The sequence below is a fragment of the Trichosurus vulpecula genome, chromosome 2, assembly GCF_011100635.1.
Source record: "Trichosurus vulpecula isolate mTriVul1 chromosome 2, mTriVul1.pri, whole genome shotgun sequence".
NCBI lineage: Eukaryota > Metazoa > Chordata > Mammalia > Diprotodontia > Phalangeridae > Trichosurus > Trichosurus vulpecula.
The window spans coordinates 123,085,487-123,108,734 of record NC_050574.1 but is presented as its reverse complement, the minus strand read 5'-3'; the positions used below and the strand labels follow the sequence as shown (position 1 = coordinate 123,108,734).

Genomic DNA, 23,248 nt, shown 5'->3' with positions numbered 1-23,248 from the left:
CAGTTTCATCCATGTCACCCCTCCTACTCAATAAACTTAAGTTACTCCTTTTTATTTCTGTGATCAAATACAAAATCTTCTTTTCAAAATCCTTCAAAACTAATTCCCTCCCACCTTTCTGGTCTTCTTAAACCTTATTCCTCACCATGTATTCTTCCATCTAATGACAGGAGATTTGTTCTCTGTCTCCAGGCCTTAGGCGTTTTCTCTGGCCTGGAATGTTTTCTTCTCATCTCTGTCAACTGGCCTTCCTGGCTTCCTTCAAGTCCCAATTAAAACCTCACCTTCTATAGGAAGCCTTTCCCAACCCTTCTTAATTCTAGTGACTTCCCTCTTTTAATTATCTCCTATTTTTTCTGAATATGGTTGGGTATATATCCTGAATATTTTGTTATTCAGTTGTTTCAGTTGTGTCTGACTGTTCATGGGTGCCTTTAGAGTTTTCTTGATAAAGATACTGGTTTTCCATTTCCTTCTCTAACTCATTTTACAGATGAGGAAACTGAAGTAAACAAGATTAAGTGGCATGCCCAGGGTCACACAGCTAGTGTCAGAGGCAGGATTTGAACTTGGGAAAATGAAAATTCTTCACTCCAGGCCCAACATTCTATCCATTGCGCCACCTAGCTGCCCCATCATAGAGGATATGCTGAATGTGTGTATATACAAACACATATATATGTATGTATGTATATATATGTATATGTGTGTATATAAATATGTAAATATTCCTCTATATCCTGAATACAGTATTTGTTATGTTTTCTCCCCCATTTAGATTGTAAGCTCTTTGAAGGCAAGGAATATCTTTCGCCTCTTTGTTTCCCCAGCACTCAAGTACAGTGGCACATAGTAGGCATTTAATAAATGTTTACCAATTGATATTGCTTAATAGTAGTTCATATATCCTTAAATCTTCAAATTGATCTGTGATCTTACCTATTTGGGAGTTCTGTCCAACTAGGCAGGCTATAATCCATCCAGGCCTTCCTTTTTTGTGCTGTTGTCATCCATGTCCTTCAGAAAGCTCATCAGAGGGCATCCACCCTCATTTTCTCTTTTGCATTAGCACTGTATGGGTGTCATCAGATGAATGTTGAAATCTGGGAGGTAGACGTTCTCTGTTCATTTGGGTTTCCTGGTGTGGTTGGACAGAAAGTCCCTTGGGCTTCATCATAGCTAAGTGATTATTATGATAGGTGTCATTATTTCTGTTTTCCTTTTCCTACTTCTGATTTTCAGTGGCATGTTTAAATGATTCATGGTTGAATCTTCTTAAATGTATGTAATATTTTTTTGTGAAAATCAAATAAGATAACATTTGTAAAGTGCTTACTACAGCACCTGGCACATAGCACATGCCACATAAATGATAGCTATCATTGTTATTATTCTAACAGTCTTTGTATTATAAATTCTTATTTTAGCTCTTACAGGAAGATGGTCTGACTGTGCACAGACAGCTGACAAGAATAATGTCCACATCCATAATAAATCTTTTTCTCTCTGTTAAAATGCATTCAGTTTCATTCTTTGTGACATTTGGTGTTTGTCATGTCCAGATCCCATCATTTCTTTTTCTGAAGAAAGGTTTCATGATAGAGGGCTGTGAGGCTTCTCTGTAATCTGAAATTCTTTGGCTTTGCTTGTTTCTTTCTCCCGAACCATGCTTTATTATGTATTTTTCCCTATCCTTATTTTTTTCTACCTTTGCATTGAAGTCATCAAGTATCAAGAGTGTGTGTTGATTTGATTTGGAGGGTCACATGCTTCTGGGAATTTTCTCTACCACTTCTTCCTTAGTGACTGATGTTGATGCATAAGCTGCAATTATTTTTCTCGTGGGTTTTTTGCAAATACTTGTCATTAGTACAATACATGATGATTGTAAGTCCCAAGACATAGTATTTCTTATAGCTTTGGGGTATAAAATAATAATTACAGCTGACATTTTTGCAATGCTTCATGGTTTGCTAAGTGCTGTGTTAGCTCTTTTCATCCTTAAAACAACCCTTTGAGGTAGAGGTGGTTATTATCCCTGAGGCCTGAGAAGGTTAAGTGACTTGCCTAGGTTCATACAGCTGGTTAGTTTCTGAGGTTGGATTTGAATTTAGGTCTTCTTGACTCCAGGTTTAGCACTCTGGCCACAGCATCACCCAGCTGCGATGAAACCCAATCTGCCTTCTCCTTTCTTGGCCTCCCAGGAATGTTTGTGAGCCATTTTCCCAATTACCTATAACTTCTTTCAGTAGCTAGTAAGTGTGTCAAGCAGTATGTGAACTTAGGTCTTTCTTCCTCTAAGTCTAGCCCTCTATCCAGTGTGCCACCTAGAGTGTAAACTCCTTGAGGGCAGAGACAGCCTTTCTTTTTGTTTATTGTAGAGTTCATAGGAATGGGTTCTTAGGGCTAATTTGTGTTCTGCCATCTATACATGATAACATTTTGAAAATTGTTTCTTATAGGTGACCTACAAATGGCTTAGCTACACACTAGGCGTCCACGTCAACCAGGCCAAACAGTAAGTAACCAGATTGCTCAAAAACTTTACTTTGCTTTTTTTATTCTTTTTATAAGCTCCAAGTTTCTTTCCTATTAAAAAAAACCCAAATGAGTTAGGTTACTATTATGAATTGTAACTTATTTAGGACAAGTGCAAAAGAGCATTTACTGATTATTTTATTACTTTTGTTACTGTTGATAATAACCATTTATGAAGCTCCCTACTATGTGCTGGGTGGGCACTATGCTAGGTGCTATGGCTACAAAAGCAAAAGACAGTCCTTGCTTTCGAGGAGCTCACAGTCTAATGATGGAGACAATGTGCAAACAACTCTGTACCTACAAGCTGTGGATAGGGAAAATAGGAGGTAATCTCAGAAAGAAGGCATTGCCATTAAGGGGCATTGGGAAATACCTTTTGTAGAAGGTGGGATTTTAGCTGTCAGTTGACAGTACCCAGGAGACAAAGAGGTAGGAGGAAGAACTCGTTTAGCTGGCATCTTGCCAGGGTGAGAGGTGGGCTCCCACTGGAAAAATGTGGTGGACTTGTCTGTAAGGTTCTGAACCTTGAGTCCTTGGCAGTGTTTCTTGGTTCTGTCCCTTTTTTTTAGTATGCCCTCCCCTCCACCCCGTCTGCTACTAATGCCTGAACTATGACGATACTTAAGTGAAGGTACAATATGGGTGCTTTCTCCCATGCTGTGAATTGTTACCTATCCAGCCCTGCTTTCTTATTCTGTGTGCCTCTTGTCTATTTTTCCCCGTAAATTCTCCACATGTGATCCACCCAACAAGTCTGCAACAATAATAGAACTGACACTTATGTAGCACTATGAAGTTTGCGAGGACTTGACATTTACAAAGATTTTCTCATTTGACCCTCACAACAATTAGCTAAGGTATAGATAGTACAGGTATTATCTGTGTTTTACCTGTGAGGAAACTGAGGCTCAGAGTGGCTAATTGATTTGCTGAAGTGTCTCAGCTTGAAATTGTTCAAGGTAGGGTTTAAACCAATCTTCCTGACTCCCAGGTTCAGCGCACTCTCTGTGACATCCACTGCAAGCTTTCAGATTGTTCATCCCAGATTTGGATTGTTTGGAGATTGTTGTTTCATGATTTGTTGCCATGTAATATGACCAGAAGACTATTGATGTTTAAAGGATGGGCTTTTGTGACAGGGAACAGGTTAGGCTATTTCCCAAATTCAACCTGGCTTTCTCTCTTCCTCTGGTTCTGGGCCTAACTCGTTGTCTATCTGTGGTACTTCTCTGAGATGCTCCAAGTTCTGGCAATGTAATTGCCTTGATGTAATTGCCATCTAGTTTCAGTTGACCATCTGTACAGCAGGCCTTGCCCATCCGTTTGGTTCATCGTCTGTGGATTATTCAGCTTTTCTCTGGAGTGTTCTTGGGATTCCTTGAGGAGGTTTGAGGGCTCGTTTGAAACAAGAGCATCTGGTGGACTATATTTCTCCCACTTGGATTCTGTGACAGAGATGAACGTGAGTGCTGTCAAGCAAACATCTTTCTTATTGCTTGTCAGGGGATTATTGTCCAAAGATCATTTTCTTGTTGCAGTTCTCAAAGAATCTTGTAAGATTTTAATATTTTTGTGGGAGGCGGTTTGTTACAGGAGAGTTTGGCAATCCATTTTGTCTCCTGAATTAAATACCTTTAAAAAAAATCAGCAAACAGTGAAATCTTGTATTCCTATATCTTTCAGGCAGTTGGAACTCTGAAGATGTCTAGAATATTGTGAAAGCCCATGTGTTCACTTTTTAGTTGTCCTTGAGGATAACTTTGTGTGTGTAGATAATTATTATAAAAATTCTGTAGTTATTAGAAAATAGGCATATGGGTCAGTAGTTACTGGTGTTATCCCAGTCAGTTTTAGAGGAGTAATGATGCCATTTACAACTTTTTCCAGTCATCTGATATCTTTTCTTCTTTCAGATATTTTAAAAACTTTACCGTCAATACTTTCATCATTGCGTTTCTTCCATTGTGGATTTATACTCATCCTTGATTTGGTTGAGCTGCTCTCTTCCCAATTTCATTTTTAAAGTTCTGTTTCCACGTCTGTGTAGCGTATTTGGGACTGAGATTTTTTTGTTGTTGTTCCGTCATTTCAGCAGTGTCTAACCCTTTATGACCCCATTTGGGGTTTTCTTGGTAAAGACACTGGAGTGGTTTGCCATTTTCTTCTCCAGCTAGCTTTACAGGTGACAAAACTCAGGCAAACAGAGTTAAGTGACTTGCCCAGGCTGGATTTGAACTCGGTGCAGTGCTCTACCCACTGCACCACCTAACTGCCCCGGACTGAGATGAGAGAGCAGATATGATAGTTCTCCAATAGTAGAGAATGAAAATTGGTTACTATAGAAAGAAAGTCTGGCATATTTCTTCATTTTTTTGGTCTGTTTTTTATTCTCCCAGTTTCATCTGAAACTGTTCTTAGAATAATCTACCTCTTTTGGGTTTCACTGCAAGATCTTTGTGGTCATTTTCCTTTCCGCTCTAAACCTACCCCACTTTTAAAAAAATTTTAGACTCAAACACCAGGACACAAGTATGGAATGGAGAAAAGGAAAAAAAAGATACCATAAACTTAAATAGTGAAACTTAAATACAAAGTAAGAAAGGAAAAAAAAAAGCATGTCGTGTGCATAGCAGAACATAAGAGAGGATTCAAAATATGTAGCGACACGTTTTCATTTCAAGGAAGCCCGTGTGATAAATACTACATGTTGTTTGGAGAGCTGTCCATCTTTTCTTTGCTTCCTTTTAAGTTTTCTTTTGTTCTCTGCTGTGCACTTTTTACTTTCTTCTCTCCCCTCCTCCTGGGCTACAATTAAGTGTAGATGTATTTTTATATAGATATATACATGCACGTATATACATACATACGTACCTGTGTAGACATACACTTTCCCTAACAAACTCTACTCCTGATCTTCGTTTTTATGTTTGTGTATATCTCTTATTTCCCATCTCTCCTGATTCTTCTACTGTACTTCTGTCTACTATCTTCCCTACCTATTACTTAGCCTATTCCCCTCCTCCCCCGACTCCACCCTCCTGCCCAGGATCCTTCCCCATCCTCCCATTCCCATAAATCTAAACACCCTCCTATACCCTCCTTTTAACCTCCTCCCTCACACTTCCCTCTAGAGATCCCTCTGGTATCTTTCCAAGGATCCCTCCTTTATCCTCCCATTCCCGTTGATCTAAACACCTTTCTATACCCCCTTTTAACCTGTTCCCTCACCTTTCCCTCTAGAGATCCTGCCCTTGTCCTCTCCCCCCTCCCTATCATGTTACTGTTTTATTTCTTCTGAATTTAGAAGACTTATACTCTTCTAAATATATATGTATTGTAGGTTACCAGAACTACCAGCCCTCCTTCCCCATCTAATTCCTTTGTGTTGATTCTTCTTCTTCTCATTTGTATAAAATAATTACTCTTTTTAGCTGTTCCTAAATGGTTTAACTTTTTAAAGTCATATCATACTCAGGGCTACCCCAGTTCTTTCTTACAAACTACCCAATTACTTATGTCAATATTAGACATACATTTTACATATATAAAAGGTAAATGGTCTGTCCTTATTGAATCTCTTGGAATCAGTCTTTGGTATATACCTTATGTTTCTCTTGGCTCTTGTGTGTCAGATCTTCTATTAAATTCAGGTGGTTTTTTTTTTTTTAAACAAAATCCTGAAAGTCTGACAGTTGATCAAATGTCCATTTTTTTTTCATTCAGGATTATGCTTAGCTTTGCTGAGTATGATATTTTCAGCCAGAGCACCAGTTCTTTTGCTCTTCAGTATATAGTGTTGCAAGATCTGCAGTCCTTTAGTGTCTCCACTGCCAGGTGTTAGGTGGTTCTAATTGCTGCAATGTCATGTTTAAATTTTTTTCTTGTTGCTCTTAATATTTTATCCTTGAGCTGGGGGTTTCAGAATTTGACTATAGTTTTCCTGTGGGTTTTCCTTATAGGATCTCTTTCAAGTGGGGATTGATGGATTTTTTTCTATTTCTACTTTCCCCCTTTGTTCTAATGCTTCAGGACAATTTTCTTTAATTATTTCTTGTATTATTGTATTAAGATTCTTTTCTTTCAATCATAGCTTTCAGCCAATCCAGTTATTCTTATGTTTTCTCTTCCCTATCTGTTCTCCCTATTTTTTCATTCTTTATGTTTTATTTAATTATTTCTTGATCACTTATAACTGCACTGGCTTCACCTTGCCCAGTTCTATTTTTTTTTTTTTTGGCAGATGAAATAATGGAATTCCCTTATTTGAAAAATGATACTGAACGTCAGAGATCAGTTAAACGTACTACTGGAATGGGGGTTCTTTTTTAGACTCTGCTGTTCCCTTTCTTTAGCTGTACACAGATGGTCAGAAAGCAACAAATGAGTGTTTTCAGGACACAACTCAGCTCCCACAGCTCCCATGTTTCCATTCATCTAGGTTTTATTTCTTCTTAGCATTGATGTTTTTGCATACGCAGTTCATACCATCCTGGTATTCCTGCTGTTAGGGCTGAGCAAGACTCCATCTGCCATACCCTATCGCGGATTGTGTGTAGGCTCAGCCCTTCTGCAATCTCTGAGGCAAGTCCTAAGTCCTGCTTGTTAGCAAAGATGAGCACAGGGACACCACTTAGCTTTTCTTTATCCAGTAATTCAGCTAGTTCCTGACCTATCTCTTCAAATCGTTTTCTGTCTGCACTATCAATAAAATATATAAGTGCATCAGTATTTTCGAAACAATTCCTCCAGTATGGCTTGATTTTCCTCTGTCCACCAATGTCCCATACGTTCAGTTTAAAGTGACTGTGTAGTTGTAATGTGACTGACGTCTTCAGGTGCAAGCTGCTTCAGGAGTGTAGTTTTGCCAGCATTATCCAAGCCCAGGAGAAGAATTCTTACTCCTGGTCTGGTGTACTCTTTAATTTTTACAGGATTGAGAGTAAACCCATTCTCCCTCCTCCTCCTGCCTCTCCTGTTACCAGGGGCAGCTCCAATTCTAATTTTCAAGGTGTCATTTTCTTCCTTAAGATTCTGGTTGACTTTCCTTTCATAATCTTCCTGTTTTTCTTGGAATGATCTTTTTGTTTTTTTTTTTATTTAGTTTTTCCTCAGTCTCTCTCATTTGATTTTTAAAGTCTTTTTTAAGTTCTATAAATTCTTTGTGAGTGGGTGACCATTTGACATTACTCTTTGGAGTGAGAGAGGGTTTCTTTGCTTCAGCATTCTCCTCTGAAGATGAAACCCAATCTTCTGTATTCCCATAATAACTTTCTATGGTTGGATCCTTTTTCCTTTGCTTGTGCATTTTTTTAATAGTAGCTTAATTTTTGTAATCACTTCTAGTCCTGGGGTATGGGGGATGGTGCCTCTTGCCCCAGATCTTCAGTTCCCCTCTCTAGCCTGGAACCAAAGCCAAACCTCCAGCCTCCTGTAAGTGCCCACAGCCAGGGGCATTCCACCCCACTGCTTCTGCAGTCACCGGCCATGTGCTGGTTCCTTCTCACCCCCCGTTGCTCTCCTCAGCATAGCTGCTTCTGGCGTTCCCTGTCAGCAGAGGTTCCCTCAGTCTTTCCTGGCCCAGAGGCCCAATTCCCCTCACTATCCCCAGGGTGGGTGGTAGGAGAGTAGGGTACAAGTTTCAGTGGCTGGGGTTGAGGCAGCTTCCCAAACCAGCTAATCCCAGAGCTTGCTGCTTGTTATTAAGGGGAACCTAGCCTGGAGGTGTTTATTCTTCACAGGGACCAAACCTCATCCTGGGATTTTTCTTCCGACACTTGTTGTGCCTCTATTCTTATTTATTTTTACCGCCCCCCTTTCGTTCACCCTGACTCTCTATTTTATCTCTTTTGGGAGGGGGGATCTTGAGAGCTTGGAATTTTCTGACCTACTCCACCATCTTCCCAGAATCCTCTCCCTTTCCACCCCTTCTTAAAAAAATCATCTTTCCCTGTAATGTTTTTTCAGTCTTTTGCTTCAGTTTTAGCACTGGGGCAGCTGACCTTAGTTCAAATCTGGCCTTAGACACTTAACTAGCTTTTGTGACCCTAGGTAAGTCACTTAACCTCTCTTTGCCTCAATTTCCTCATCTGTAAAATGAGAATAATAAAAGCACCTCCCTCCAAGGGTTTTTGTAAGGACCAAATGAGATAATAATTGTAAAGTGCTTAGCGCAATGCCTGGCACATAATAAAAGGCATATAAATGTTAGTTATTATTAGCTATTATTAATTTTCAGTTTCCTAATTTTCTAATTTTTCCAGGAGTTTGTTATTCCAGTAAGGTTTTGCGTAGGTGGTGCAGTGGATAGAGTGTTGGGCCTGGAGCTAGGAAGACTCCTCTTCCTTAGTTTGAATCTGGTCTCAGAAACCTACTAGCTAGGTGACTCTAGGCAAGTCACTATTTGCCTTACTTTCCTCATCTGTGAAATGGGCTGGAGAAGGAAATGGCAAACCACTCCAGGATCTCTGCCAAGAAAACCCCAAGTGGGGTCACGAAGAGTGGGACACGACTGAAAAATGACAGTTAACAACAAAGGTATTGCACCTCTTTGGCTAAGCAGTTTATTCTTTTGCTTTCCTTTAGAGATCTCACTTTTTTTCTCATTCTTACCTTTACAGTTCTCATTTCATTTGTTTTTTAAAATAACAATTTTATTCAGAACTTAACAAACACTAAGTAAAATGGACACATACACATGATAGAAAAGAAGAAAAAGATTGCACATGAAATTGCAGGTCTCTGTTATGAATTTGTTGTCTTTATTTTTAAGTATATGTTAAACTTAACCAACAGCTTTCAAAGCTGTCCTGCTTGTTTGTGCTTCTTTCTGGCCTTTCTTTTGTTGCCTTCTCAGCATTTAAAAAAAAAAGCCTTAATGACCCTCTTTTCTTCTTTTTGGCTACTTCATTCTTATCTACCCTTGAACTTCCATTCCCTGTCTCATTTGGGACAAAAAAAAAGGCCCATATAACAAATATACATAATCAAGCAAACAAATTCCAACATTGGCTGGGTCTAAAAACCATGTGCCTTATTCTTAGCCCTTCACCTCTCTATCAAGAGGTGGGAAGTGTGTTTCATCCTCAGTTCTCTTAAATTGGAGTGAGTCATTTCGGCTAGGTGGCACAGATGAGCATTGGGCTTGGATGACCTGAGTTCAAATCCAGTCTCATTCTTACAATCTATGTGGCCCTGGCAAGTCACTTAGCCTCTCTTTGCCTCAATTTCCCCATCTATATAAAATGGGGATAGTAATAGTACCTCCATCCCAGGGTCATTGTGAAGACAAATGGTGTGATGTTTGTAAAGTGGTTTGCAAACCTGAAGCGCTGTGTAAATGCTGTCATTATTGCTTCATTCAGAGTCTTCAGGTCTTTCAAAGATGATTTTCTCTATAATGTTGTTTTTACTGTATACATTGTTCTCTTCTTTCTGCTTGCTTCACTCCATATCAGTTTATACAAGTCTTCCTAGGTTAATTTGAGATCCTTTTCATCCTTTTTCTACAGTGGAATAATATTCCACTACATTCATATGTCATAATTTGTTTGGCCGTTCCCCAGTAGATGGGCATCCCTTGGTTTCTAGTTCTTCACTACTACAGAAGGAATTGCTATAAATATTTTTGTACCCTAGGGTCTTTAAAGCTCTTTTGTGTTATAGGCCTAGTAGTGATACCTGTTGTGTCAAAGTTTAGTAAAAACAATTCAGTGAATTTTTGGATGTTTTCTTTTTTTGGCATTTATTTAGTATTTAATTTTTCCCCAGTTACATGTAAAAACAATTTTTAATGTTCATCTTTAAAACTTTTGAGTCCCAAATTCTCTCCCTTCCTCCTTCCCCACCTACCCTCATTGAGAAGTCTAGCAATTCCATATAGGTTATACATGTATAGTCATGCAAAATACTTCCATATCATAGTCATGTTGTGAAAGACTATATCTTCCTCCATCCTATCCCTCCCCCCATTTATTCTATTCTCTTCTTTCACCCTGTCCCTCCTCAAAAGTGTTTGCTTCTGATTAACCCTCTGCTCTCTCTTCTGTAATGCCCGCATTTCTTATCCTCTTCTCCCCTACTTTCCTGTAGGATAAAATGGATTTCCATACCCAATTGAGTGTGTATGTTATTCCCTCCTTAAGCCAGTTCTGATGAGAGTACGGTTCACTCATTTCCTCTCACTTCACTCCTCTTCCCCTCCACTATAAAAACTTTTTCTTGCCACTTTTGTGTAAGATAATTTACCCCATTCTACCTCTCCTTTTTTCCTTCTCATGGTACATTCCTTTCTCACTCCTTAATTTTATTTTTTAGATATTATCCCTTCATATTCAATCTACCCTGTGCCCTTTTTATATATATACACACCCATATATATGGGTGTGTATACACATATGTGTATATACATACATATATACACACATACATACACATATACATATATACACGTGTGTGTGTGTGTGTGTGTGTGTATTCCCTCCAACTACCCTAATGAGAAAGGTCTCATGAGTTACAATTATCATCTTTCCATGTAGGAATGTAAACAGTTCAACTTTATTAAGTCCCTTGTGATTTTTCTTTCCTTTTCATGAGTCTTATATTTGAAAGTCAGTTTTTCTATTTAGCTTTGGTTTTTTCTCAAGAATGCATTAAATTCCTCTATGTCATTGAATGTCTATTTTTTTCCCCTCATTGATTACACTCAGTTTTGCTGGGTAAGTGATTCTTGGTTTTAATCCTAGCTCCTTTGACCTCTGGAATGTCATATTTTAAGCCCTCTGATCCCGTAATATAGGGGCTGCTAGATCTTGTGTTATCCTGACTGTGGTTCCACAATACTTACATTCTTACTGGCTGCTTGCAATGTTTTCTCCTTGACCTAAGAACTCTGGAATTTGGCTATGATATTCCTGGGAGTTTTCCTTTTGGGATCTCTTTCAGGAGGTAATTGGTAGATTCTTTCAATTTCTATTTTGCCCTCTGGTTCTAGAATATCAGTGCAGTTTTCCTTGATAATTTCTTTAAAGATGATGTCTAGGCTCTTTTTCTGATCATGGCTTTCAGGTAATACAGTAATCTTTAAATTATCTCTTCTGGATCTATTTTCCAGTTCAGTTGTTTTTCCATTGATATACTTCACATTGTCTTCTACTTTTTCATTCTTTTGGTTCTGTTTTATAATTTCCTGATTTCTCATAAAGTCACTAGCTTCCATTTGCTCCATTCTAATTTTTAAGGAATTATTTTCTTCAGTGAGCTTTTGGATGTCCTTTTCCATTTGGCTGATTCTTCTTTTTAAGGCATTCTTCTCCTCATTGGCTTTTTGGAGCTCTTTTGCCATTTGGGTTAATCTATTTTTTAAGGTGTTATTTTCTTCAGTATTTTTTGGGGTCTCCTTTAGCAAGCTGTCAACTTGTTTTTCATGATTTTCTTGCATCACTCTCATATCTCTTCGCAATTTTTCCTCTACTTCTCTTGATTTTCAAAATCCTTTTGAGCTCTTCCATGGCCTGAGGCCAATTCATATTTTTTTCTTGGAGGCTTTGGATGGAGGAGCTTTGACCTTGTTGTCTTCTTCTGAGTGTATGTTTTGATCTTCCTCGTCACCAAAATAAATTTTTATAGTCTGAGTTTTTCCTCTTGTTTGCTCCTTTTCCCAGGAATTACTTGACTTTTTAACTCTTTGTTAAGGTAGGGCTCTGCTTCCAGTGTGGAGGGCATACTGTCTTGAGCTTCAGGGGGCTCTAGGGACCTGCAAGTTTTCAGTTCTTCCGGGTGATATGATCTAAGGAGAGGTCTTTACTCCTCTCCTGGCCTGTGTTGTGGTCTGTGAGTGACCATAAGCACTCTTTTCTGCCCTGGAACTGTGAGGAGGGTTCCATCCTGTAATCTCTTTCTGATCAGTTGTTCAACCCCGTTACTGTCTGTGGGCTGAGAGCTCTGGAAACAACTGTTGCTGCTGCCCTGGGGCTGTGCTGGGGCCTGGTCTGTACTGTGCTTCTCTCTCACCCAGGTCCAACAGACCTTTCCTACTGACCTTCTAAGTTGTCTTTGGCATTTGTGGGTTGAGAAGTCTGGAAACCGCCACAGCTACCAGTGATTCAGTCCCCTGAGGTCTGCTGTGGGTTTGCTGGCACAACCTGCACTGGACTGCATTCCTCTCTCAGCCTGGTGCAACAGACCTTTCCTCTGGACCTTCCAGGTGGTCTTGGGCTGGAAATTTGTTTTACTCTCTCTTTTTGTGGGTTCTGTTGTTCTAGAATTTGTTTAGAGTCATTTTTATAGGTATTTAGAGGGGTTTGGGGGAGAGCTCAAGTGACTCCCTGCTTTTACTTCGCTATCTTGGCTTTTGCCCAAAACTGGACTTATTTTCTAAAGCAGCTGGACCAATTCATAACTCCCATCATTAATGCATTAGTATTCCTATTTTCTCAGCCCCTCCAGCAGTTATCTTTTTCGTCATCTGGTGAATATGAGGTGCAGTCTTAGAGTTGCTTTAATTTTCATTTCTCTAATTATTAGTAATTTGAAGTGTTTTTTTCATATTTAGTAATTTTAATTTCTTTCTTTGAAAACTGCCTGTTCATATTCTTTGACTATTTATCTGTTAGGCCATTGTTCTTGTTTTTTATAAATTTAAATTAATTCCTTATATATTTTGGATGTAAGACCTTTATCAGATATAATTGCTACAAAGATTTTTCTTCAGTTACCAGTTTTCCTTCTAATTTTAATTGCATTGGTTTTGTTTAATTTCTTTTCCCATGCTTTCCTGTAAAGCTTTCATTTTATTTATATAATTCTTGTTTTATTTCTTTGAAGAATTCTGTATCTTTTTTGAGACTTTGTAGATGTTGGGGAAGCATACTGATTTTCCTTTACACACACACACACACACACACACACACACACACACACTCCTTTTTCCGCCTCTTCTTTCTTTTCAGGCTACGTGTTAAGACCTGATATTAGGACAGTATTTTAGTCTGAAGTCTACTTGGTCTAACCTGATTTAGAAGCTCATATCAGTCTTTCTTTAACTGAAATAATCCAGCTCTTAATCCCTTTTCCATCTTACCGAAGGCCCAACCACATTCTTTGAGGGTTAAAAAATTATGGGAATGCTCTCTGAGGACAGCATTAGGGACTGGAGAAGGCCAGAAACTCTTGATTGATATCCTGTTTCTCGTTGCCTGGACTAGATTAGGGTAATGATCGGATTAAGAGAAGTCTTTGATCACTTCAGTTAATGGGATTATCTCTTGAGTTCACCTTAGAGCGAGTGGTAAAATGATTCTCAGAAAAATGATTCTCTAGGGTCCACTGATGTTTTAAAATTTTTTTTCAACTAACTAGCATTTTTGTTTTCCTTCTCACCTCTCCTACACCCCAAGGAAAAGGGAAAAAAAAACTGGAACCCAAACCAAAATCCTTGCAACAAATAAACTGTCAAGCAAAACAAGCCCTTCATTTACTTATTTCTCACTTTTTGTTTGTTTTGATCAGGATGCTGTATGATTATGTTGAAAGAAAGAGAAAGGAAAATTCAGGAGCCCAGCTACATGTCACCTACTTAGTGTCGGGCAGCCTTGTTCAGAATGGAAACTCTGTAAGTACCTAAAATCCTCTGCTAAGTTGAGGTATGCTTAAACTACAGGTGTTGTTGCTTAGTCATTTCAGTTGTGTCCAGCTGTTTATGACCTTTGGGGTTTTCTTGACAAAGATAATGGACTAGTTTGCCGTTTCTTTTTCCAGCTCATTTTATAGGTGAGTAAACTGAGGCAAACAGGGTCAAGCGACTTGCTCAAAGGCACACAGCTTGACTTGCAAGTCAAATCTTACTGACTCCACAGGCTCAGATCTCTATCCACTGCACCATCTAGCTGCCCTTGAACTATAGATAATGTATAGTTAATGGTACATAGAGAATGGCTAACATCTTATAGGACCATTGACAATTAGAACAGGAAGGGACCTGAAATATCAACAAATCCAGCTTTTTTTTTTTTTTTTTTTGGAGGCGGGGAAGGTAGGGGAATTGGGGTAAGTGACTTGCCCAAAGTCACACAGCTAGTAAATGTGTCAGGTGTCTGAGGCTGGTTTTGAACTCAGGTCCTCCTGACTCCAGGGCTGGTGCTCCACTCACTGTGCCACCTAGCTGCCCCAAATCCAACTTCTTTATTTCATTTCTTGCTTTTCATATTTCCCTTAGGTCCTTACTTGACATTATTAAATTATGCCTTGTTTCCTACTGAACTGTGCATGTGTTCTCTCCCTCCAAAGGGACTCTTGTTCTTCATCAGGTATCTCCAGCACTGGGCACAGGGCCTTGAACATTGCAGGTGCTTGGTCAATTTCTGTTTGATTACAGGTGAAGAAACCAGAGGGCGAAGGGACTTAGCAGGTCTGCACAGCTCCTGGGAACAGGGCTGGGAGGCTGGTGCTCTTCACATTAGACCACACTGTTTTTGGTGCACAGAAACTTCAAAGCTCATTATGATGAGTGGTTTAGATTTTTAGATTAAGTTTGATTTGTTATTAAGAATAACAGCTTTTATTCGCAAAGTGCTTTGCATACATACTCTCATTTGAGCCTTTACCACAATACTAGTAGGTTGTGTGAATAACACCATTCCTATTGATGAGGCCCAGAGAAGTTAATATGACTTGCCTGTCATCACATAGTTCGTAAATGGCAAAATAAGGGGGAATGACAAGCATTTATTACGCACCCAGTAAATACTAGACACTGCTAAGGGCTGCACAAATCACTCCTGGGAGGTAGATGCTGTTATCGTCCACATTTTACATTTGGGGAAAGTGAGGTAGACAGGTGAAGTGACTTGTCCAGGGTCCCACAGCTGGTCCCATGCCTGAGACTAGATCTGTGTTCAAGACTTCTGACTATAGGTCTAATGCTCTAACCTCTGCCATTTATCAGAAAGTAAACCTAATTCCAAGCCCAGTACTCTTTTTAGTACAGGCCATCTCACCAAAATGATTTGATATAGTGAACGTTATAAAACTGAGATCTTTGGCAGCTCGTTTCACGATTTGCTGATGTTTTCTGAAATGGAGAAAGAAGGAGTACATTGTAGTGGAGAGAGAGCTGGCATCAGAGCCAGGAAGACCTGAGTTCAAGTCTCATCTCTGACACATACTGACTGACTGTGTGAATGGGCATGTTCCTTAACTTCTCCATGCTCTAGGCAGTTCTCTAAGGCGGTCAGTTGGAAAGAAGGTGCTAACCTGCATTGAAAGAGAGAGTTTCCTTGTCAGGCAGTTCTGTCTGTCTATGAAATCACTGATCCAATCCCTAGCCTCCAAAACAGGCAGTTAGGTGGCTGCTTTTGAAATTTCCAATTCACCTTTGTCCTATGGCCTCCTTTTTCCTTAAAACTGGGAGAGTTAGGTCATTCTCATAAAAATATAAAAGTTTCATATGGAATTTAATTTCTTATTCTTTTTAAGACTTCTGTAATTGTTAATTGTTTATGGCATGGTCTCTGCCTTAGGAACCATGAGATAGGTTCATGCTTCTCTCTCTAGAGAGATGACATTCTCAAGAAATATGACTTAATGCATTTGTACAGTCTTTATAGGTTACAAAGTTCTTCCAAATCTAATAACCCATTTGGGCTGGTGGTATTAGAGGGGAGGTCACTGAGGCCCCCAGAAGTTAAACCACATACTAAAGCTTGTAGATCAGGTTAATGGCAGAGCTAGTATTAGAATCCTTGGACCTAGCTCAGTGTCACATGACATAGCTGACAGAGATAAGACTACAGTCTGCACCATCATATCTCTGGCTCACATCATTGGACAAGTTATCGATATCTTTCAGCGATTTGTTGTGTAGAACTCTTCATCATTGCCCTAGAAATTTTCATAGTGAGGCATAAGAAGTCTGTAAATGTGTCACCTTATCATACTCCCCTCATCAGACACTCTTCCCCCCCACCTTAGAAAACCCTGTGAAATTTTCCGTGTAAACATAAAATGGGTTTAAGAGATTTCTTTTGAAATACAGGCACCAAGACAAAGTCCAAACATACTTAACAGTAGTAAAATTAATTAGGAAGAATTGTGGGAAGATGGTGTGTTAGGATCTAGAGGACCTGAGATCCCTTTACAGATACCCTAGTAAAGCTCTAAAAAAATCACCAGAAAGAATAAGACAGAAAGCCAAAGCCAAAATAGCTATAATCTTTTTTATCCAATCCAGGGTTGCACAAAAAGACTGCCAGAATTTTGTGAAAGCTCTTGAGTGGCTATCAGCCATGGTGGGCAGATGGATGCAAAGATTGCAAGCAACACTGACCCAGAGTAGGAGATAGGGCCAGATCAGTCCCCAGGCAGTCTCACCCAGGGTGCAAGAGACTCAGTGGTGCAGCACCCAGTAGGCCTGCCTAAGACATAGTGGGAGACCAGGCTAGATTAATTTCTGGGCAGCCTATACCCAAGCAACAACAGGAGAAAGGACCAGGGTAGCACCAGGGAAGAAAAGCACCTGAGGTCTTGCAGGAGGCCTGAAACCAGTGTAGTCAATAGCATCTGGTTAAAGTCTAACAGGGTTATAGTAAGGGATAGAGACAACTGCAGGTTTAGGACTGTGCAAGGACACATGAAGGACTCACATCAAAACCTAAGTTTGAGCCACCAGGAGACTGAGCCAAAACCCAGGAATTCCTGCAGAAGGCAGTCTAGTTTGAGCCACCCCATCCAGAACCAAACAGGGCATGTGCCCAGGCCATGACAGAATGTGGGAGGAACAGAGTGACTTGAGTACAAGGCCCTAAACCAGATGCTGAGGCCCAGTGTTCCAAGTAAAAAGAAGAAAATACTGTACACAATGAAGAAATGCAATGGATTTAGAGAAGCCCAAGAGGTGAATACAGAAGAGGAGAATAACCCTGCAACAGGTGCCTCTGAGAAAAGAAGGCCTGGCCACAACGTTGAAGAGGACTTAAAGGACGTATAACAGGATGAGACACAAAATGTGATGTTAAACGAAATGGCCACTGGAGAGAGAAAATGGCAAGAAGAATCAGTAGTTTAGAATGGAAGGTGATAAACCTTACCCAGGAATTGAACTCTCTGAAAATAAGAATGAGCAGACAGAGAGCAACAATTCTAGTAGACAACACAAAACTAAAACAAAATGAAAAGATGGAGAAAACAGAAGAAAATGTCACAAGCAACTGACCTGGAAAGCAAGTCAAGGGGAGATTAGTCCAAGAGTCTTTAGGTTATGTCAGAATCATTACTTTAAAAAACCTGGTTACCATATTTCAAGAAATTATTTTTAAAAATCTGCCCAGGTTTATTAGAACCAGAGGGCAAAGTAAAAATAGAAAGAATCTACCATTCACCTCCTGAACTTAACCCCCAAATGAAAATTTCTAGGAACATCATGGTTCAAAAATCCTAAGCTCCCATGTCAAAGAAAAAATATTACAAACAGCCAAAAAGAGAATTCAGGTACCAAGAAGCCATAGTCAGGATCACTCATGATTTGTCAGCTTCCATTACAAGGAGAGAAGTTGAAATTCTGAATTACAAGAGGCAAAAGATAAAGACTTGGAACAAAAAATAACGTACCTAACAAAATTGAGTGTAGTCCTGCAATGGAAAGAAATTGACCTTTGATGAAATTGAGGACTTGAAAAAAATTCTTCCTGAAAAGGCCAGAAGGGCATAGGAACTTGGAAAGGCAAATGCATGAAACCAGAGAAGTACAAAAAGGCAAATATATTTGATCATTTAGTAACAACGAGTTATTTTCTACTGAGAGAGAAGACACGGAAGACCTCTAATTGTCTTCAAGAGTCATGGAAAGAGTTAAATAAGGCAGAAAGTCCGGGTATAATTTTGTTCTACTTTAATAGTTTTTGGAGAAGGACAAGGAGGAGAAAACTTCAAGGTTGTTTTTAGTTAGTTAATATTTCATCTATTAATGCACTGAGAGGAGTGGATTAAGAGTCGATTACATTGAAAAAGGGTCAGGGAGAGTATGCATCCCATGAATCTCACTTTCATATGAACTAGATAAGAAAAGTTGCATACATTTGCCACACACACACACACACACATGCACGCACGCACGCACGAAAAGTTTTGTGCAGAAAAACTTAAACTATAAAGAAATATGCTAGGGCAAGGAGAGAAGAGAGAGAGGTTGGAGAAGGAGCCCAGGATAGGTGAGGGAATAGTCATAGACAAAACATACTCCAGCATTGGAGGGTAGAGTGTTAAGAATAGATTAAAAGAAAGAAAAAAAATGTTAGAGACAGTGAGGTGAATAGAAGAGGGACAGTGGATTAGAATAGATCTCTTCAGTTATGGGTTACTAGTGATAAGCAAACTCCTCATTCATCTCCTTCTTTATAAAAACGTGGATATGGGAGAGAGAGGGAGAGGAAAAAGTACAGGAGGACAAGATGAAGAGAAATACACAGTTAACAGTCATAACAACATGAATGGCATGAACTGATCCATGAAAATGGAGGAGGATATCGTGGATTACAAAGCAGGTTCCAACAATTGTTATTTATAAGAAAAACATTTGAATGATAAAAACTTACCCAGAATAGGATAGAGGGTTGGAGCAAAGTCTTATGCTTCAAGTGAACTTAAAAAAAAAGGCAGGGGTAGCCATCATGATTTTAAATAATACAGTGGTGATACGGACACAAAAACATAAGCACAGAAATTGCATTATACTTAAATGCACCATAGATAATGAATCAATACTTCCTATATATGCTCTAATGGTATAACATAAATACTTAAAGGAAAATTTTATTGAATTGCAGGGAAAAATAGTAAAATTATAATATTGGGGGAACCTCATTGTACTCCTTTCAAACCTATACAAATCTAACAAAAAGATAAACAAGAAAGACATTAATGAATAGAACTTTTGAAAAGTTAGATGTCATAGATTTCTTGTGATTAGGACCAGAACCTAGAAACAGAATAGGAACAAAATAGGAACACAAAGGGGTTACATATTTTTCTCACCAGAACATGGCACCTTTACAAAAAATGATCGTGTATTAGGGAATTAAAAACCTCACAAATGAGGAAAAGCTGAAATATTAAGCATCCTTTATTGACCACAGTACATCAAAAATATATTCAATAAAGGACCTTTGAAGTTTGGATTAAAATAAAACTACGTTAATCTCAAGTAATTAGTAAGTCAAAGAACAAATCATTGAAACAACAAAATATTTCATTAAAGAAAATGTCAACAGAGAGACAACATACCAAAACTTAGGGGATACAACAAAAGCAGTGCCTAGGATAAAATTTATTTCTCTAAATGCTTTCATCAATGAAGACTAGAGAAAAGATTAATAAATTGAGCATGTAACAAAACAAAAAAAAAAACAAACCCTAGAAAAGTAACATAAAAAATTCCAAATGAACACTAAAGTAAAAATTTTGAAAATCAAAGAATTTAACAAAATTGAAAGCAAAAAACCATTGTTGACAAATAAAACTAGGAACTACTTTTTTTAAAAAAACGGCTAAGTAATCTTAATTTTTTTTAAAAATAGAAAAGCAAATGGAAGAAAAACTGAAATGAATAAGGAGAATTTACAACTATTGAATATGAAATAAGGGAAACCTTAGTTAACTTTTATCCAATGTGCCAGCAAAAAGGATAACTTAGATGAAATTGATGAATATTTACAAAAAGACATGAAATTAGCACATTAGTGGAACACGAAATACAGTATATAAATAAATTAGTATCAGAAAAAGAAATGAAACAATTCATAAATGAACAATTCATAAGAAAGGAGGCACTGGATGTATTTACAAGTAATTTTTATTAAGCTTTAGAGGACAATTAAGACCAAAATTACACAAACAATTTGCAAAATATAAGAGAAGATATACTTCTAAGCTCTCAATGATGCAGATATGCCTAAACCAAGGAGTGACAAAGCAGAGGAAGAAAACTATAGCTCACTATCCCTGATGAGTAATGACACAGAAATATTAAATAAAATATTAGTAAAATAGTAACAGTATTTTAGAAAATGTTGGAGGGGCTGTGGGAAAACAGGCAGAATAAAGGACTGTTGATGGAATTGTGAGTTGGTAGAGCCATTTTGGAAAGCACTTTGAAACTATGTCTTAAAAACTCTAAACTACATCACTAGACTTTGTCATAGTGATACCATTACTAGTCCTAACACCAAAGAGATCAAAGAAAGAGGAAAAAGCTCTGTATGTATTAAAATTCTTATAGTGGCTTTTTCTGCAAAGACAAAGAACTGGAAACAAAGGAGGGTGTGCATGGATTGGAGAACAGTTGTATATATATGGTATATGCACGTAATTAGACTATTATTTTGTGAGAAATTATGGAAGGGATGATTTCAGAGAAACTTGGGAAGACTTATGTGAACTGATGCCAGGTGAAGTGAATGGAATCAGTACAGTTTAAACAATAATAACCGCATTGTAAAGAATAATAACTTTGAAAGACTTAATGACCAGTCTCAGTTCTGTCATGATGATGCATACTACCCACCTCCTAACAGAGAAGTGACGGCCTCAAAGCGCAGAATAAACTGTATCCAATTTGGGAATTTGTTTTTCTTGACCATCCATTTTTATTACAAGGACAATGTTCTTAGTTTTTTTTCCCACTGGGGGTGTGTGGGAGAAGGTCACCCCCCCCAAAAAAAAGAAGAAAAAGAAAAGAGGGTTGAAAGGACAGAAGAGAATAGAAGGCCAGAGAGAATCACAGTTAAGCAGGATGGGTTTGAAAGTTATGTGTTGAATTTGTTGAATACTTTAAAAGAAAAGCAAACTGTGCATTATAGAGATTTGCAGTTTCTCATACAATCTTCTTTCAGTTCTGATAGCTATCTACACACATATATAATATGAAAATTCTCATTTATTAGATTCAGAATGCAATTCAGAATTATTTAGTTATGGCTTTTAAAATATTTGTAATATTGAAATAAGCCTTGTAACTTTCCTTAATCTAATTTAGAAGATTCATAGTGGGAAAGACTTAAAAGGTTTTTTTTTTTAAACTTTTATCATGGCATTCAAGGCTCCTTGTAGTCTGGCTCCAAGCTTTTTTAACTTGTGCTAGTTCCCATCATGCACTTTGTGTTACAGCCAAACTGAACTACTCTTTGTTACCTTACTCTTCCTTCTCCCCATTCTCAGTGTCATTCTATCCAGTTATTGGAATAGATGTTCTTTCCCTGCCTTGACCCAGAACCTCTGTTGAAATTCCTCCCTTCTTTCAAGGTCCCCTCTGCCTCTACAGATTTATCATGGTTCCCTGGTGGAGGCCCTCTTTTACACTTAGCATCCTGTCCTTTGCATCATGTTTATGGGTGTATGTTTTTTTTTCTCTCTCCCTCTCTCTGTCTCTCCCTTTCTCCTCTCTTCTCTCTACCTCCCTTCCCTTTGCCAATTAGAATTAAAATTCTTTCAGAACAAATCCTGTGCCATATTTATCTTTGTATTTCTCAGTGCTGAACGTAGAGGTTATCACATATTTTTGAGGTATCCATCGCTGTCCTAATATTCTTTCCAAGTGCTCTTGAACTATTAGAAAGAGAGCCTTAAAATTCTAATGAAGATAAACTGTTATTTCTTGCAGTGCCACAAGGTTGCAGTAGTGAGAGAAGATAAACTGGAGGGTAAGTGTTTGAGTTGTTAAGCAAGTTTTTCCTCTTAAGGTACCAAAATGTAGGTATCATAAAAAGCTACTTTAACATCTGCACATAATACTTTCAGCTGTTTAACTGAAGAGTTCTGTATTCCTTTTATTACCAGTTTCTCAAACCTTTTAAAATATGATACTCCATCTGCCTAACCTCACACTCTTATAACTTAATAACAACTGACATTTATATAGCACTTTTCATCAGAAGACCTCAGAACTTCTGATGGACATTCCAAACTACTGAAAGCTCGATGGATTTTCTTACCAATCATGGAGAGACAGTAGCCTTTCATCAGTGCACTGTGCACTTTGACAGTTGTTTGGGAAGGAAATGAAATATAGAACTTCTCTGGAAATCCCAAAGGTCTTCGTGTCACTTCCAAATTAAATGTTTGAGCACCATAACAAGACTCTTCTGTTTTGTTTTGTTTTGAAGCAAAAAAACAAACAAAACCCCAACAACCTATATTTAGGAATCTATATTTAACAGTGAGTTGTTAAGGTCTTGGATTTCTGTTTCCTACCAAAGCATTAGCTATTGTCTTTGTATGTCAAGATTTATTTCCATATCAGACTTTCCATTGTTAGCCAAAGTTAAATTTGATGTATTAATGTTGGTAGTTACTTTTTCCCCTCATCTCTTTGCTTATAGTAACATTCTTCTGGTAGCAAAAGCAAGGTGGCTGATCTAGGGTCCTAGATGTATCTTTTCCCTCTGTTTTTTCTTTATGTGATTGGCAGGTACTGTTGTATCTACCTTACAATAATAACTTTCATTTAGATGAGTGTAATAGGATCATAGATTTAGAACTGGAAGAGACCTTAGAGATCACTAAGCCCAACCCCCTCTTTTACAGATGAAACTGAGGCCCAGAGAAATTGTGACTTGCTCAAGGCTATAAAGTAATAGGTAGAAGAGTTGGATTTGAAATCAACTTTCTGACTCTACACCATACTGTCTTCTCAGGCAAGACTTTATGAGAAGACTTATTTCAT

General features: G+C 38.3%; 1 protein-coding gene and 1 pseudogene across 3 annotated transcripts in view; one reads left to right on the top strand and one right to left on the bottom strand.

The window, feature by feature from the left end:
• Positions 1 to 23,248, top strand: part of POLD3 (DNA polymerase delta 3, accessory subunit) — a 65,702-nt gene that overhangs the window by 3,392 nt on the left and 39,062 nt on the right. For all 3 annotated transcript variants that reach the window (XM_036747702.1, XM_036747705.1, XM_036747706.1), the window contains exons 2-4: positions 2,463 to 2,518; positions 14,047 to 14,149; positions 22,187 to 22,226. In XM_036747702.1, coding sequence (XP_036603597.1) covers positions 2,463 to 2,518; positions 14,047 to 14,149; positions 22,187 to 22,226 — 199 coding nt within the window. The remainder of the gene's footprint in view (positions 1 to 2,462; positions 2,519 to 14,046; positions 14,150 to 22,186; positions 22,227 to 23,248) is intronic.
• LOC118840208 lies at positions 6,983 to 7,490 on the bottom strand (annotated as a pseudogene).